The 20,082-nt window shown below is 35.3% G+C and overlaps 1 protein-coding gene across 1 annotated transcript in view; it reads left to right on the forward strand.

Annotated features, from left to right (window-relative positions):
* The first annotated feature begins 13,848 nt into the window (after window positions 1-13,848).
* Window positions 13,849-20,082, forward strand: part of LOC149797315 (palmitoleoyl-protein carboxylesterase notum1'-like) — a 54,678-nt gene continuing 48,444 nt past the window's right edge. The window contains exon 1 of the mRNA XM_089962038.1: window positions 13,849-14,655. Coding sequence (XP_089818164.1) covers window positions 14,387-14,655 — 269 coding nt within the window. The 5' untranslated portion in view covers window positions 13,849-14,386. The remainder of the gene's footprint in view (window positions 14,656-20,082) is intronic.

Consider the following 20,082-nt stretch of genomic DNA (forward strand, 5'->3'; position numbering starts at 1 on the left):
GCAATGCATATCTATAAGATTCTAAATTGATCAAAGTCTTTATTTATTTTTACCCAAAACATAGATGACAGCTTTATTTTTTTAATTCCTAAATATTATTACAGATAATTTATTCACGAAATCATACATAATCATTCAACGAACCTCAAATAATTAATTGTAATCGGCATCTTGTTGTCGTTATTTACAAAATGTCTACAGCGGCATTTACGAAGAGACTGTGTAAAACAAATACCTACAGTAAAACAAAACTCCCTGGTTCTTTCTCACAAACACGGCAATTACCATTCCTCTATGTTTTTATCAGGTACATCAAGTCAAGTGTCTGGCGCATTTTAATTATCCTCGGTACCGATATATAGTATAAACGTTCTTCATCTTCTTGTGATAAGAAGCTTGCGGCAGCCTGGCATTCTTGTCCATTCTTTTATTCTTGTTTGTCGCTGGCCTTTCTAAAGGCTACTACTCTCTAATGTTGAAAAACATCAAAACACACACTTAACTTTTTCTCAAAAGGATTGAAGTGGATTATGAGTTGTAAGGCGTGTATTTTAGAAAGTAAAGATAACTTTAATGAAAATCTCTCACGATATCAAAGCTATCATATCAGATTGGCACACAAAAGCAAATTACCTGGTACAAAAGCCTGAATAAATTGCGGGCATTAGTGTACAAAGATCAAATGTTCTCGAAGTCAAGGTTTTAAGCAACAAAACAGTTTTGATAAGTAAGAAGTTAACGTTTGGATTATTTGTTGTCTATACAGAAACGTTGACTTGTATTAAAGCTATCTTCGAAAAGAAGAAGAGTACGAAAAAGAAAGCGAGAAAAAGTGAGGCACAGATTTGAATATAGACCAAGTTTCCCCTGTCTTGGAAATCGCCTTATTATTTTGGATATTACTGTCTATTCCAAAGAAAGACACATTATTTGAATACTCTGTCCATTTCCAAGAGAGATTTATTATTTAGATATTGCTGTCCGTTCCCAAGAAAAAGCAACACTATGTTAATAAAACATGTGGTGAACTACCTGAGCTATCTTTCAAATTGCTGGACATTCGGAAATCTCTCCCATGCCCTCAGAATCCTAAGATTTAGGCCACGTTTGCCAAATTATGTTACGTCGCTCACTCCATATATTCTTAAAGAGTTTATATGCATATTCCTGGTTTCTAAAGTAATACTGTACGTTACATCAAACGAATATATTCCGTGCCATTTTTACTTTCATTTTATAAATATACATTTCAAAACTTTCCACAAAACAAAATTCGTTCCACCTTCCCAATAATTACAAACCCATCTTCACAATTAATGCAAGCTTCGATCATTGTAAGATCTCTCCTCTTGTATATACCATAGTCCACATTTTCATCTTTTTCTGCTGCTTAAAGAAAAACAAAGAACAACAAAAAAAATCACAAAAACCACACAAAACAACAGGAGTTGAAGGACCCACTATCACAATTTAGGTAGGTGGCAAATGTGACATTAAGTCTCGGGGTCAGAGGTCATGTGCGAGATATAAAATGCTCGAGAACTAGGAAGACAGGCTGGTTAGCTGCTGACTAAAACAGGGGAGACGACATTAACGCTGAATCGGAACAAATATTGTCTGAATGTGTACTGACTGACTATCAGGCTAACTACGTATTTAATATTTTGCTTCTAAATGAGGGTAAGCCCTTGAAAACACCTGCCATAAAAATGATGACAAATCTTCATTTTGTTTTCTTCATACATAATTGATGTGCATCACGCTCTGTCCTGGAGATTGATAGCGACAGCCAAATAATCACATGATTTCTAAGACAAAGAAAGCTTGGTCTAAATAGAATTCAGTAACTGACGTGGTGGCTTCTAATATCTAGTGCATGTGTAAAGGTATTTATACCTCATTTATAGGAATTTAAATGTTATATAGACAACAAGCACGAAGGAACAAAGGTTAAAATGGGGGGGGGGGTAAACTAAAATTGAGATAAACATCATAGCGTGTAGACTTAAAGTGGGTACTAATGTGAACGTGTGAGGATATTAAACTTATTTATGTTGAATAAACTTCCATCCAGCAGTAATTGGAATTTTGTTTCAAAGTGACAAAACATGACCTTTAAGTTAAAATATGCAACAAAAGATGACTGTTTTGATATGGTTATATATCTACAAGAGATGACTATTTTGATACAGTTGTATATCAGTGAGATGATTATTTTGATACATTTGTATATTTATGAAATGACTATTTTGATACAGTTGTATATCTACAAGAGATGACTATTTTGATACAGTTGTATATCTATCTATGAGATGACCATTTTGATACAGTTGTATATCTATCTATGAGATGACTATTTTGATACAGTTGTATATATATCTATGAGATGACTATTTTGATACAGTTGTATATCTATGAGATGACTATTTTGATACAGTTGTATATCTATTTATGAGATGACTATTTTGATACAGTTGTATATCTATGAGATGACTATTTTGATACAGTTGTATATCTATGAGATGACTATTTTGACACAGTTGTATATCTATCTATGAGATGACTATTTTGATACAGTTGTATATCTATCTATGAGATGACTATTTTGATACAGTTGTATATCTATCTATGAGATGACTATTTTGATACAGTTGTATATCTATGAGATGACTATTTTGATACAGTTGTATATCTATGAGATGACTATTTTGATACAGTTGTATATCTATTTATGCACTGCACTGAACATGACCTCACCAACACAATCTTCCGACTGCCAAACCCAACAAGACATATTTGATGAACCCGCGCTCTAAGCACTAGCATTTTATTGACTACGTCATCGTCAAGAGAAGATACATCAGAGTGAAGAAGGTCATGAGAAGTGCAGAATACTGGTCTGGCCAAAGAATCGGAGTTTTCAAGCGCAGATTCAATATTCAGCCTAGCAGCCAAGGTAAAAATGTGTCCAAAGCGCAAGGTCTCCAACTTAAAACAGATAAATGTGAAAGATGCATTTCTCGAAGAACTGTGCAACCAACTATATACAAAAGATAGTAACTTCGAAAATGTCAATAAAAATTAAGAATACAGCACTTCATCATCTGAGAAGGCGACATCCTCAACCAAAAGTGTTATGTCAGTGAGGAGGCAACAGATCGACGCCTCAGGAGGAAATCAGCCAACGCTGACTTAAACTGAGAAACAAATGACCATGATGCCAAATGGCAAAGCACCTGGAGCAGATGCTATATGAACATGTTTACAAAACCGGAGGCTCGTACATTGCCCGGAAACTGATTGAACTCTTCGAATGTGGAATCATAGAGCTATGCCCCAGGAGTAGAAAGATACATCCATTGTCCACTACTACAAACTGTAAGGCATCAGACAACTCCGCGACAACCATTGAAGCATCTCCTTGCTGTAAAAATCTTCGCCAGGATTCTGTTCAATTACCTATTACACAATATCGACCAATGACACCTGCCTGAGAGTCAGTGTTGCTTCAGGAAAGGATGAAGGACTCCAGACATGTTTTCTGTAGCTTGTCGACTCAAGGATAAATAAAAGGAACAGAACTCCAACCTATACATCATCCTGACAAAAGCCTTTGACACAATCATCCGTGGAGGCCTATGGAAGATCATGGCAAAATTTCGATGCCCAGAAAGATTCATCGTGTTCGTTCGGCATTTCCATGATGACATGCTTGCTCGTGGACGATGGCGAGTCACCCAAACCATCCCCAGTCATCAATAAGCAACGCTGTATGTTGCCCACAACCCTTTTCAGTTTGATTGTCTCTGCCATGCCGCCTTTCACGACTAAGTCACTTGGATCGACATCAGATACCTAACTGACGACAAGCTCTTCAATCTGAAGAGACTAGAGACAAAGACGAAGTTACAGGAAGTGGCCCTTTTGATCTCCTATTTCCTGATGACTGTTCCTTAACACCAAATCAGAGTCTGACATGCAACAGATAATGGACCATTTTTCTTTTTAACTTGTGACAATTTCGGTCTTACAATCGCTATCAAAAAGAAAGCACCAGGAAAGCTTTACATAGATACCACTATCACAGTAAATATTCAATCTTCCTGGCAGTGGACAAATTCACCAATGTTGGCAGCACACTGTCACGCACAGTCCACATCAATGATGAAACCACCGCCATAACCGGCAAAGCAAATGTGGCTTTTGGCAGACTCAGCGTAAATATGTAGGAGCATAGAGCATCAGTCTACAATCACAACTGATGGTCTACAAAGCCATTGTGATACCGACCATGATGTATGATGAGTAAAGTGATCATGATAAATAGTAAATTATTCTAGTTACGAGTTCTAACATTTGTTACGACTCTATGGTCACAAACTTAAGTAACAGAAAAAAAGCAAATCCAACAATTTTTGTAAAACTTAACAAAATATTTAATTATTAAAATGATAAATGAAACATGCGAGAGGAACTTACAGCATAATGAAGTAAATCCAAATTAGTTCTTATAAAGGTCTATGAAAGTCCTAAACGAATGAAATGTCCCCTAAAAATGTCAATACCGGAAACATAATTGTCCTCAAGAGCAGTGACGTTGTCAAGATGACGTTATCCAGAATCCTTTCGAATAATTTATAACAGTTCCATAATAATAGTATAGTCCAAATAATGAGCACTTTCTAAAACCACTGAACAGTCAAAGCAAATATATTTCGTCTCGAAAAATATCTAAGTATAACATAAAACACGTCTAAAGACTTACATCAGGAACATAAAAGGTGTAAATGACTCCAGAAATCTGGATGAAACTGAATGCTTAATTTTCTTCTTATATACACCGTATATTGCGACTGTACTTTGCAGTAGACCCTATGTGACAGCATACACTATTGATTTTGATGCACTAAGCATATTCTAGTAACCTAGCGCAACCAATGCAAAACCACCGAATTATTCTCGAATTCTCCACATCCCATCAGTCACTGATAAACTACGCAATAGTCGTCATTTTAAATATATTATTACGATTAATAATTGTCAACAAGTACGTAAACATATATGTATAGATCCTACGCAATTTATGTTTTTAACAGAGCCAGGTCACGTAAAAGTTATAAGGAAATATATATTCTTTACAGTTTACAACCACGAATAAAAGTTACGAAAATTAAATAAAATCGTGTACCAGGAGTGACAAAAAAAAACCCCATAGATATACATAAAAAATCAGGATGTAGAAACATTTCGAGAGAATCTTATTTTTCTCCTCCTGGACACAGACTTCTGATCCATACACTAAAGTTATAGAGACACCAACATATACGATGTCTTGTGGCATAACCCTCAAGCACTAGCTTTATGGCTAGCATAGTCTATCATAGTCCACAGGCATTCATTTATCTAGGTCAAAACAGATTTTAGTTTAAAATATTCTATTATCCAAAACTATCGATCAAAGCATCACAACCACAATGTTGACGCCATTTTCCAAGTACTAAAATTATAACTGCGACAATCATCATCAGATGATTTTCAAACTATGCCTAATCTACTTTTATGGGGGATAATTCAAAGAAACGAATCCGGATTCCATACCACGACGTAATGTTTCATTTCGCCTTTTCAATCTATAATCAATCAAACAAAACGAAATCTATACGCTTATTCCCAAACCAATTAAGATACAAAACAAAATGCACAGTGGAATAAAACTGCAAGTCACTACTAAGATTATTCCCAGCGGGAGGTTAAGTAATACGTACACAGTATTCTCACTCTTCATCTGGTCAATAATAGGTTTCGTCTTCTACATTGTTCATGTAACATCGCTACAACATTACTCTCTTACTCCCCTGCATTCGTTCTATCCACACGATGACATAATGAAAGATCTAATTACCAATTTTGGGTGAATTCATTTTTTTCGGATTGGTTAATTGGTCGGGACTACAGATAGCTCTTGGGCAAAAATATGTAATTAGGCTGAACCCCTGGCTCGATTATTTCTACGCGGGTTGCATTCACACATTGTGTTTTGTTGTTTTATTTATTTTTTGTTGTTGTTGTCGTTTTCTCCCGTCTCTTTTTATCTTTTTCATTTTGTTTAGGTGTATTTCCAGCCGAACTTAATTCTCTGGAGCCTCGCATGTTCTATTTACCTCGTTGATATGATCAAGTCGAGATTTCAATTAATTGATTACCAGTCAAAAAATTATGGCGTCTGAGCGACCTGTTTAATGCTAAGTAGCCGTACAATCAAATTTCCATTAATACAATGGCATTAAAAACTCAGTGAGGTTGTCTGTGTGTGTGTGTGTGATTTGGATTTTTAACGTAGCTTTAACAATTTTTCAGTCATATCGCTACGATGTCTGCAATGTGACAGTTTATAGTGTTGTCTAGCGCTGGGGCATCATGCCGCAGACATGTAGCATGATGTCCCACCCAGTCACATTATCCTGATACCAGGCCGACCAGTCCTAACACTAAACTCTTAATGCTCAGCGCCAAGCGAGGCAGCTGTTAGTACCATTTTTGTAAGTCTTTGGTATGACTCGACCGGGGATCGATCCCACGACCTCCCGCATCCGACGCGGACGCTCTAACCACTAGGCCACCGGAGCGGTCAGTGAGGTAGTACCAAAAGTGTAATTATTTCATGCAAATGTATTACAGAACACTTAGAGTCGGTCTAGAGAGCAGTACACCCCTCCTATGTGACAAAGACGATGTCCACCAATTACCTCCGAGTGAAAACGCAGTTCTGTTTCCGATAATATCAGACATATATTTCCAAACTTAAGTAAATGTTCTGCAACCAACAAGTTTTATTTTAAATTTTATTAGGTTATAAATGAGACGACGACACCGTAAGTTTTGATAGTGCCCTGATTCTTAAAGTATCAGCTGGTACTAAGCATAATATCGTTGGGTGACATTACCGTATTGCACTTTGCCTTTAATTTTCTAGCGACTACCTTTAACCATATAAACATTTACCATTGTTCCCAGATTGTTGTAGATACAGAGATAATCGCCTTTTCCTAATTTCAGAATATAAGTTTCAACGACGATTTTAGGATGGGTTTATAATATGCACTTGACAAAGAAAGAGTAACTACGACACAAAACGGGAAGACGGTTTTAAGAACATAATAAAAAGGAAAGTACCCGTATCATCCAGCAAAAAATTTGGAAAAACGTTCTGTAGGTTCGACTTGTTTGTGGACTCTTAATCGAAAATTTGGTAAAGACGGTGCCAACCTAGCGAAGTATTAGAATTGTAAGATTATAACGGTTTGCTTTCCTAATGAACTGGAATAACTTTCGTGAAGATGTTTGAGATATGGGATTAATGACCTTATCCTGTACTACAGCAATGAACCGCCGGAAAGTGCAGATCTCTGCCTGTTACGCTAACGGTAATACGATTGATCTAAATTCAAATGCATAGAGAACATTTCAAATAAATAAGTGTAATTCTGCCTTCCTTGCTGTTAAACTATCAGTGATCTCTAATTCGCACAAACGGCATTTACACAAAAATGGAAATATCCATGAAAATGGTGCAAAATGTTTCTTTATTCATACCATATTAGTTTCATAAATAGAATTTGAGATGGGCGTGGAATAACAATGGGGTTAATTAAAATCCTTGCTCATCTGTCATTGCTGATTTCGTTTAACCTGTATAAATCATAATGTTCGTGCATACTTCTTACTAGGGCTTTACCGCCATGGCGAAGCATTTTCATGAAGAAACAGGCTGGTTGCCTTTGAGTAGTCAAATCATTGACCCATTGACTCATATATCTTGCATTAGCTTTTCAAGATTAACCGATCAGTGCAAAGTAAAGAAATTGCTCCTAACGATTATCGCTTACAATTTTCGTACATGTGCAATGTCTGCATACAGTTTGAAGGCCAAAGAATTAAGCCAACGTATCTATATCGCAGACGAGTACCGTCCTCAGTAGGCACTGGGATGGAATGTTGGCCTTGTTAGTTTGACGATCGGCTAAATAAGACTTAATGGCATTGCTCAGTTTGCAAGATCATATACAAAATATGACAAGTATTTACGCCGATGTCGTGTTCTTGTGGACTTTTTATATTTTCTGCTTCCACATCAACAACAGGATCTATTTCCTAAATTTGACGAGAGAGAGAGAGAGAGAGAGAGAGAGAGAGAGAGAGTTAGTTTGCCTTGGTAAAATTTGATCCAAGTCCGAATGTTTGTTTTCCGCTTGAAAAAGTTCAGTTAGTAATCTTAAAATGGTATCTTCTATTTTGTTACTTATATTTAAAGTAATCACAAAGATTCCAACAGAGATCTTCGTGTTAGGAGTCAGTCTTTTTTTTATTTTTAAAAAAACATTATTGTAACGTCTTGATAAAACGATGACCTTTTGGGACGATTAATATCGTTTCTGTAATGCACATCATTTATCTGCGCCTAGCTTTGATGTAGAATTGGGATGAGCCTAGTGCACTTGCTAGCTTTGTAAAACCTTTATAGATTAGGGTTATTATCGAATTAAATGTTAGACTTTGGTCACATCAAACGTGATCCTCGCAGTGTTTGGTGATGGTACGGTTCCACTGCACCGTCATTATCTACCAGCTTACCATTCTACTGATTGATTATCATACATTGTGGTTCAGCACATCCGCCCTTTTCTGCGATGGAGTTATCCTGAACCATATATACAGCACGAAAGCTAAACTTTATGAGTTTGGGCACTAAGCAATTAATCGTAACAAGCATGTGTTTAAGTCCAACTTCGATGAATTTATTTTTGTTGTTATCTTTCTCCTTGAGGAATTAACTCTTAACATAAATTTAATACTTTTAATGTTGCAACTGTAATTGAACATTTTGGTCAAGCAGTCGGTTTCTATTTGTTGTCGTATTAATTAGTAGGTTTCCCTGAAAAAACATTCCCTCACATCGAATTCTATGGATTAATTTTATGGTCTTAAAATCGTAGATTCTTATTTACTGTGTAATATTGCATTCGAGTATAGGGCACGTCTTTTAAAGTGCCCGATAGTTAACATGAGCCACTTGTTTACTGTGTAAATATTACATTCGAGTATAGGTCACCTTTTTTAAAAGTGCCCGGTACGTAACACGAGCCACTTGTTTACTGTGTAAATATTACATTCGAGTATAGGGCACATTTTTTTTAAAGCACCCGATACGTAACATGCGCCCATATAGACCCTGAAGACAAGCACGTGTTTTATGTAGTCTCTACTATGTTCACTGTATCTGCAAACAGTACTTGTTTCGACGGCCCTTTCTCGATACTATCTGATATCAACACATTAACTATTTATGATAAAATGAAATAAGTTGTGTAGCCTATTTAATGTTGCAAGTGTATAAACAAAGTTAAAATTGACCAGCGGATTTGTAACTGACCAATATGTTGAGATTCATCAATGTCAAAGCACAATAATTTCGAAAACAGTGTGGGAAGGGTATTGTTAATTTATCTGATGCAATTCCGATGATAAACAAGATCATAAATGATTTTTATGTATATATATTTTAAAAAATCTTTTATTTCCCTTTCTCAGATTCTCCGAGATCAAAAATGTACAGAAATTCTAAACAAAACATACTTATATATGTTTGGCTACGAAAGTTGAGGGAATGGGGATTGAAAACTAAGTGCCAGTTATCAATTCAATGTTTAGTGAACTCCTTTCAAAATTTTATGTGAGGAAAGGTAAACACCCGTCAATTCCATGTTGTCTTATAAACTACTATGTTTGTATAAAATGGAGTCGTGTTATATCAGCAGTCAACTTAAGCTCTTCGGGAAAATAAATTAAATGAAGTGTTATAAAAGTTGCTTCTAAAATGCATCTGCAATCTTTGACTTAAGACAGAAACAAACAAAAACAAAAAGTTGCAGAAAGAGTGCATATTAATTTTGAAACAATGTCATTGCTAAACCAAAACAAAAACGTGCACAAATAAATTAATTGCTGACGAATTTGTCTGTAATATTAGCTACTCCTTAATCACGTCGCGAAAAAATATATAATTTACAAAATTAAGCTGATTAAATTTGCTCTTAAACCCAATCGTGTGGCACAAATAATGCAAGGCCCAAGCTGCAGAGTCTCTGACATATCTGATAAATGTGGTTTTGCCCGAAGTAAGGAATCGCATATTGTCGAAATGTATCCGCTTCCATAGACTTTCATTTTATGTACCCTGGGCAAGCTTAAGACAAGAATTCAGCAAATTTTGAAATTGAAGGAAACTTTTTAGATGAATTTAGTTTCTAAAAAGGTATGCCAAACTATAAACTGATGAAGTATTCATATGTGTCAATAGTGTGGATCATTTATTTTGTCTCACTCAAGTCTTATTAGCTCCAACAAAGTACAAGCTCGTGTACCTTTTGAAGTAAAGGTAAACATCATTATGGTCGTAGTACATCTTCGTCACTATGTCTGATTCCCTTTTCGGAACAACCTCACCTGCTTGGTTTAATTTTAGACTTTTAATTTCGACAATTTTGAGTTAATTTTCATTGTTTTTAGTTAAATTTGGATGATTCGAGGGTTTTCTTTCTATGAATTACCTGGTAAATAGACGGCTGTTCCGAAAAGTACACGAGTTAGGATAGCTTCTTCACCACTGTGACACAAATGTATCTGTTTATGGTCAAAAATTGGTACATTCTTGATTAGCTGTATCCATTTATGGTAAATAGTTGGTACATTCTTGATTAGCTGTATCCATTTATGGTAAATAGTTGATACCTTCATGATTAGCTGTATCCATTTATGGTAAATAGTTGGTACGTTATTGATTAGCTGTAGCCATTTATGGTAAATAGTTGGTACATTCTTGATTAGCTGTATCCATTTATTGTAAATAGTTGGTACCTTCATGATTAGCTGTATCCATTTGTGGTAAATAGTTGGTACGTTATTGATTAGCTGTATCCATTTATTGTAAATGGTACTTTCTTGATTAACTGTATCCATTTATGGTAAATAGTTGGTACTTTCTTGATTAACTGTATCCATTTATGGTAAATAGTTGGTACGTTATTGATTAGCTGTATCCATTTATTGCAAATAGTTGGTACGTTATTGATTAGCTGTATCCATTTATGGTAAATAGTTGGTACGTTATTGATTAGCTGTATCCATTTATTGTAAATAGTTGGTACGTTATTGATTAGCTGTATCCATTTATGGTAAATAGTTCGTACTTTCTTGATTAACTGTATCCATTTATGGTAAATAGTTGGTACATTTTTTCTTGATTAACTGTATCCATTTATGGTAAATAGTTGGTACATTCTTGATTAGCTGTATCCATTTATGGTAAATAGTTGGTACCTTCATGATTAGTTGTATCCATTTATGGTAAATAGTTGGTACCTTCATGATTAGCTATATCCATTTATGGTAAATAGTTGGTACGTTATTAATTAGCTGTAGCCATTTATTGTAAATAGTTGGTACGTTATTGATTAGCTGTATCCATTTATGGTAAATAGTTCGTACTTTCTTGATTAACTGTATCCATTTATGGTAAATAGTTGGTACGTTCTTGATTAACTGTATCCATTTATGGTAAATACTTGGTACGTTATTGATTAGCTGTATCCATTTATGGTAAATAGTTGGTACGTTCTTGATTAGCTGTATCCATTTAAGGTAAATAGTTGGTACGTTATTGATTAGCTGTATCCATTTATGGTAAATAGTTGGTACGTTCTTGATTAGCTGTATCCATTTATGACAAATAGTTGGTACTTTCTTGAGTATCTATACACACAGCTCCAGAAAATCTTTTAGCGAAGAATCTTATGCTTTGGTGTGTGAATTCTAAGGACCACGACTTTTTGCTACATGTTATAAATTAACGAAATCAGTTTTCTAGCAGAAAGACATGTCGATAAAGAAGTATGGAAGTGTTACTATCCATGACGCGCTGCAATAAATTGCTGTGACATCACAACACAGATAATAACGTATTTAGAGAAGAACAAATATAGTATTTACAAAGTCGGTGAGCGTCTGGAAATTAACAAAATCTGCCATGACAACGGACGCAGACGTCACTCGAACGACGAATACTAAGGCATGTGGCGCAGAAACATCTTAAAGTGGTACATAGTCGCAAAGAATCTTCTAAGGATTTACAGAAAAAACTCTTTGCTGTCAGCTGAATATCAGATACATTGCAATAAAATCACAATGAGTGGAGTAAATAAACAATAATAATGAATATATCGTAAGAGACTATGACCTCATTCGGCCGCACCTTAATGATCGCATATGTCTAAACGCTGCAGAAAACAGAACACTGCATATTTCTTTATTTGCGTTCACTTTTTGTACACGATTTTAGCTTTGGCACCTTAATCTGGTGTGTTTGCTGTTCTACATTTTGCCAAGTCTTTTATTTGCACATAATGGATCAGTATGTTTAAAGGGGTTGACGGATGACTAAAACAAGTTTGATTGATTACGATGTGCTGATGTCGATTTCGGATTGACCATATCATGTACACGTAGCATGCATACCACCACAATACGTAGCATGTTATAAACATTTTCAGACTCTACCATAGCACTCATACAATATTAAAAGGCCAATAAATAGTTATTAGCCTTATAAATATAAATTTTGATAGATATTTGTATTACTTAGCTATTTGTACTACTGAGAAACTTCTCCGCATTTACTACGTTACGACATTATACCACCGTTTAAAAACATCAAAATAATTCTGGGCGTTCTATGCGTTTCTTACTTGTCTTGATGTTATACTTTTCCATTCTGCTAATGTTTTTATAAGCTTCAAGGTGGGGCTATGGTACAAGCGGTCGACGACACGGTCGTTTGTCAGTCACATGCTCAGTACCAAAAACAAAATAAAAAATAAATATTGGCGCTTTCAACACGTTGCTAATTAAGAAAGAAGATACATAAATCTGGTCGAATTTAAATTTACTGGCTCTCTGACATCCGAGTTGGGTAATTATGGTGTGGTCCAGAGAGCTATAACAGCGTTATAAGTTTTCGCACAAAGAGATTAGCGAGTACAATAGATTTTGCGATAGGAAGCCCTTTGATATGCGCATCTTAATTGTCTTCGCTTTAGTAAGACAGGCATTTTATTACTAAGCACCTACTATAAAACGTACCTCATAGTAATGTCCCGTCAGTTGTGATTTAGCCCCAAGATGATATGCCACGAGGACTAGTAATATTTGCACCGACATTTCACATCACCTCTGTTAATCTAAGGATCCTACGAGGCATAGATCAATGGGAACAGAACGTGCGCCAAGCCAGTTTTCTTTGAAGTCGTGTAATACATGAAAAGCTAAGATCAAACAAAAGCTGGGATAATACGATATAGAGCCCACGAGACCGCCAGTTATTTCGTTAACTAGCAAAGGTGTCTTCAGTCCAGGCTGCTCGATGTTTTCATTTGATATTCAGTTCAGCACTTTGTTATTAACCTATGTAATTAGTGTTGAAAGTTGGAAACACTATAGTCTTTAGATGCTAGTGGCATAGAGGTATGTATGCATTGATGACCTCTCACAGTGTAGGCAGTTAGTCTATTAACTGCAGTAAGACCTAAAACTATCGCGTGCTGTTATACTTGTCCTCTCTAATCCACAGCGAAAACTACCTCCTTTGAAGATTAAAGAGAAAAATTGGCAGCAATTTATCACTCATAATCCATTAAATAGAGTTATTTACATAAAAAAGGATTTTCCCCTCAGTGGTCGGCGAATCGGCTCAAGGCGTTTCTAACCATACGTTAATTAACTGAAAATGGGCGGGTCCATAGACCCAGGTACACCATCCGGTGAATAAGGAATATTGGATAGAGCAAGAAGCCGACTGGTCACTTAGTGCCTTACTAATACATATATGGACGGCAGGGACAGAAGAATGTTTTCAAAACACGAAACGGAATGTGGCGCACGGATCATTATTTCTGACGGATACACAGGTGTACATTGTGAAGAATTAACACTGATACATTCGCCTGTTTTCATAATATAGCATTATTATATTTTATATGTTTGCTAATGTTGTGATTTAACTCGAAGATATGCTATTCAAAGGCTAACAATAATTTTAATCCGATCGGGAAGATAAGTGGTTCTTATAATACAAATTACCTACCTGAAAAACAGAATGAATTTTTTTTAATTACGTTTAAAAATAGCATGCATTTTGAAGGATATGTTAGGAGAGCATGCCATATAAATCTGGCTGTGATATTAAATTAACTATCCCTGTTTTGAGGTTGCTTGTATGTTGTGTGGAAAATGACGAGAAGTTATTGATAGATTTGCAAGATTTTCTGAAAGGAAAATGAAGTTGTATCCTAGTGTAGAATGGCTATCCTTGATGTGTGTTGTAACAACTGTGTTTAGTCGTACTATGGATAACCACAGAGGCAAAAACGACATCAATTTGGATTTTGATAAATTAGAAAATTTAGGACAGACAGATAGTCTAATTAAGGCAATGAAGGATATAGCCCAAAGGACACACAACTGTGGAGTAAAGGAATTACCTAAACTAAGAAGATATTTTTTGTCCAACACCAGCATTACATGCAATGACGGATCCCCTGCAGGGTAAGTCTTCTCTCTCTCTCTCTCTATCTCTCTCTCTCTGTGAAGTGTGTTTTAATTTGCGCGCTCTCTGTGGTATGTCTTGAATAATTGATGCAATGTCTACACTATCAACGTCAAGAAACGCTTTTTAATTCTTGAAAATTGTAGTTCTATTATCACTAACGTAAAACAAGGACCTGTTAATCATTTTTGCAATATCTACCAAATTAGAGTATTACTTAAGACCTTATTCATCAACCATTTGCATGCCTTACGTATCAACAACCGAATTATGGGAATTTACAATGTGCTGTTCGTCTTCTCCATAGTGTAAGGGTTGTTGCCAATGGGATTTTCGGAGTGCACGCGGAGTGGACGATGTATCTTGGAATTTAGCCAAAATATAAGAAAGGCCGTCTTTTTAAAATATTGAGTGTGTCTCAATATCATTGAGCTAAAGAAGGGGATCAACATGTGTGACTGAGAGGGTGAAAAGTTAGGATGAGGCTTTGAGTGACTTGTTTCTCAATGTTGTGTGAACAATAACAGTCACTACTATTGTTAATCTTAATATTATCATCCATACCAAAAGAGTAGCAAAGGCAGCGTTAACAACCAATTCGTATGACAAACTGGCGAATAGAAACATTCTGAGAAGGAACGTTTTCGAAAATAAGTAAGGCAGTTTTGTAAAAAGAAGTTGATTGTGTTTTAGAAGCGTAATTTCAATGTTCTATGTAAATATAACAAATTTCGATCCTTTTCAAAATATACACGGTAACAGTATTCCTCCGAGTTTGCACTTTTATTGGAACCTGTACAAAGTATGCACGCTGCTTGTGATTTGGAGGATAGTGTACAAATCGACATAATAGAAACGGACTGCCTTTCTTAATTCCGATTTCAGGCACTTGGAAACTCTTGGCACATGCGGGCGTCCCATTATTACAAAACCACCTTGTATATTTTTAAATTGTGCCCCAGCAGGTGGATGTAAACTGCAGCTCGTCCTATTCTTTATGACTCCATCTCCTAGCAAGTGTTTGAAACTAATGCAAGAATCAAGTCATCGAAATTTTACATATGGAACGGTGTGGAAAGTGAGCTAGGTGGCGAGTGGAGTGGATAAATACTTCGAGTTTTTGGGACGTACTTCTTTTGGTTACATTTCGAACTTCATGCATAAATGATGAGTATATATAAGGGTTGTGTCTATGGAAAAAAAAATGAAGGAAAAACTAGCTGTATGTCATATAGCTACAAAAGTTACTAAGCCCAGTTACAGTAAAAGGTGAATTTTAGCATGACCCTTTAGGAGACTTTTCATGGACTTGCTCACGAAATTCGACTCGTTTTAGTTATTAAGATCACTGCCCTGGCAGATATGTCCAATTTTTTAAAAAATATTTTTTTTATATCAAAAAAAAGGATTTTGTAAACTCGTGAAGCTTTAAATATTATTCTTGGATAATCTTCTAAAATATATGCTAAGTCGTCATTTGCTAGAAATATTTAGTCCTAACGCAAACTTGGTCGACCTAAAAGATTTTTGTTCACTTTTACAATGAAAGGCCAAAAGTGTTAAATGAAAAACAGCACTACAATAGTCACCTGTTTGAACTAGCCAAATCATACTTTTTGATTGGTTTAATGCCAGTGATGACGTAATAGTTTAATTATCATTATCGACAATGCATGAGATGCTACCTGGGAGAAATTTGATCTTTCTCAACTGCAGGTGATTTTAAGTTGGGATGAATGTCTGGCTGGTGCGGATGAATAACGCAACACTGACAGTTTAGCGGTCACGGATTTCAGAATGCTCTATCATGTTGTTCTATGAAAATACGCGCGAGTTGACTGCGAATTCATAGCTCGGTACGCTTAGCACCGTAACAAACATCGGACGATATTGGTATTAGACACTTCCTGTTTTCCATGTGTTAGGATTTAGTTAGCGTTTGTGATCATTTTGTAATTACACAATATAGGCACAGGACACCAATTGATTTACTTTGAACTTAATATGGATTGTATGTTGATCCGATATATTAGTTATAGTGTAAGCCGTCTGTAACCATGAACAAGTGACTCATATTTGAAACAGGAAGTCAACTTTCCCTTCACCCATTCTTTAAATCAGATGTTATAAGGATTTATACAAGTTTTTGAATTTGCATGTACATATATTATGCTCGTGAAATGCATAATACTGTTAGCAGTTGTTCACAGAGTATTGAGGCGATTAATGGGATTCTGTAATACAAGTGAATTTGTGTTCAAAGCTCAGACACTTAATATATTTTTGCAATGTTATACGATGCCAACATTTCATATCAACTTTTCAATTGTCGGTGTGTCTGTGCCGTCATTTTGAATTACAACGTTTTGTCTAGTACCGTATATACTCGCTTATAAGTCGTATAAAACGGCCAGCAACAAAGATCCTGATCTGCCATTGCACAATGCGCCTGAAGATCAGGGTCTATGCAGTTTGTTCTACTGATTACTCCTAATAAACTGCTCAGACCTAGATCTGCCGGCGCTATATGTTAGAGAAGATCTGGATCTGTGCAGTTTTATAAGTAAGTACAAACGGTATCAAATAACAATAATGCTGAATATAGCGTGGTTTGTAACATTTTGAAGGAGTTAATGGAGGCTTGACCCTCCAGTCCAGTCTAGACGGAGTATGTTATATTTGATCATTTTGAACAGTCGTTTAACTCCAGATGTACAGAGATCCGTATATTCAGATTTATATTTATAAAATGTCTTTGGTATGTTGCCATATAATTGGAGCTGAATAATTCCTGTATATGTCAGAGACATTCAATGCAAAGATAATACGGTGCATAAAGTGATAAATTGATGTTGTTGACCCTGAACAAGGGGAGTAATATAAATGAATTGTTCCATCTTATTCGACAAAGTAATGTCATTTTTATCTTTATGCTGATTCCTGAAGAATGCTGGAGGAATTCTGGTATTATTTTCCGGCATTGTTCTTGTGAAGTCCGTAGGAAGAAAAATAGGGCTTTATTGGAAGAGACTCTTTAGAACGGACTCCCAACTGACAAGCTGACTGAATGGGGCAACATCTCTCAGTTGTTCTCACCGTTGATCAACGATTCCATAAAGTGAAAAAATTATTTTTATTATAAGCATTTAAATTATAAGTAGAGAATAAATCGGTAGGCTTAGTACTGTGGAATAGAGGAATGGTAATATAAAGTAAAAGAAATGAAACATTTTTAAGTTAGATTGTGTTATAGGTGTTTAAAAAGCTGCCTATTGCTTTAGATGACGTTTTGCTTCAACAATACGCTTGCAAAATCCAGAGTTTGACGAAGACTACAGCACAAATGATCATCGTTTATTGTTTATAACCTTGAGTTATATTCTGCTGTCTTAGTATACTTCTTGCCAACCAAATTTACAACCTTTGATACACCTACACGCTTTAATATTTGAAACAAATACTTATTAAAATACGCAAGGCGCGTGCGGGGAGAGATAATATGATAAAAAGTATATTAGATTACGGTTGTATTTCTTGCAACCCATATACTAATGGCAGTTTAAACCGCTTGAACAATTCACTATACTGAAAACAGAGAGATCATAATTTAGCGTCATGAAGATAGCTGTGTACGATTTTCAAATTGTATTAATATCAGCTGCAAAAGAAAGTTTGAGTTCAAGACTGCATCGTCCATCAAGAAGTTTGGCGATCAAAGAAGCGTGTTCTAATTATCATTCACTAGATAACATAATTGCTTAATTGTAAAAATATGTATTAAAAAATTCTAATTATAGAATAATATTACGTTATGATGTTAATTATTCATAAATATCCTTGATTAGGAATTATTAATATTTCATTGTTGCAGTAAATGCTATTTAACTAGTGTAAGGCAGACGACAATTGGCTGTTTGACGTGGATTCCATCGTAATTTGACGCCATGTTGTTTGGTCAACAAAAAGGGATTAGGCGTCCCATTGATTCGTAATGCGAAGTAACGACCTTGTAGACACGTATATATTACATTAATAAAATATTTGCAAGCTATGAATGTTACTTCGTAGCTAACTATTAAACCTGAAATAAATCCAGAAAAATACGTTATCATATTGAACGAACCTGTTTAAGCTCATTCCTGATGCTGATGTGATTTATTATCAATACGAGATAACTTGTTACTTAATACTTAACAAGTTCCCTTTTAAAAATAACATCATGCTCAGAATGACAGTGAATAAATTAACATTTCACCTTAATCAAGCGATTACAGTTTTTGGAATGTACAAAATACACAACACATACATATAATATGCTAACATGCATCCATACAATTAAACTTCGGTGAAAACTTATGAATTGTAATAAGAATGTGTTTTATGGATCACCACACACACACACACAGACAAAGCATCACTACACAGGTTAAAAGTCTGTTTTCGGTATGTGTAAATATTCATTTTGTTCGTTGTCAACATTAGTCATTTCCAAAGTGTTTGAAATCAGACACAGAAAATTTTGTAAAAACAATCTTTTAATGTCTTCACGACATATATTCCTTCCAAATCAAAACTCAACACTATTTTATGATTGTGTTTAGTATCAAAGTTCGGGAGACATATGGATACCTTTGGAAACACAAATTGACTCCTGACTGGTTAATTACTACGGACTCGTCGATTACTTGTTAATTTTGAGAGATGCGTCAATTTTAAATGTATTGATAAGGAATGAAGTAGGTGTGATCCAGATACAAAATCTAGCATGTAAATTAATTATTCATATTTAGTACACATGATTAACGTCCACAAGACCAATTTACGTGTCATTGTTTTGATATACTTCAAGTACATGTATACCATCGGCAGTTTACTATTAAATCATAGTCGTTATAAAATGTGACTGTATCAAAATTTTAGACCTAGCCTTAAGAAGATATATTAGAATTTAGAGATTAAAACGTAGCCCGACAAAAAATCTTGTCCCGAAGAACTTGACACTGGTTGCTTTTAAAACTCCAAACACTCAGTTCTTGCCAGTGTACTTCTGCCATGTTGTCGGCCAACTCGTTATGTAAAATGTTTGCTCATAACAATGATTTACGAAATCACCTTAAATGTGTGTTTTCGGTATGTGAAAATATTCGTTTTGTTCGTAGTCAACACGAGTCATTTTCAAATTGTTTGAAATCAAACTCTCTAAATCCTTATGGGGTTTTTAAACATTCTGTAAATAAAATTAAAATTGACGAGCACTGACCATATCACTAGTGTGGCTGGTTTCAAAATTGAATCGAGTCAGATTTTAGTATTTTCCATTGAGGAATTTAATGGAATCTCATCAGAACTGCAGGGGTTTATTTGTTGGAGTATACATATAAGTTGTTTTTGGTCAGATAGGCACACATTTTAATACAAAATACAGT

Source organism: Sinohyriopsis cumingii, chromosome 6 (genome assembly GCF_028554795.1).
Source record: "Sinohyriopsis cumingii isolate HCF-2022 chromosome 6, ASM2855479v2, whole genome shotgun sequence".
In the NCBI taxonomy this organism is placed as follows: Eukaryota; Metazoa; Mollusca; class Bivalvia; order Unionida; family Unionidae; genus Sinohyriopsis; species Sinohyriopsis cumingii.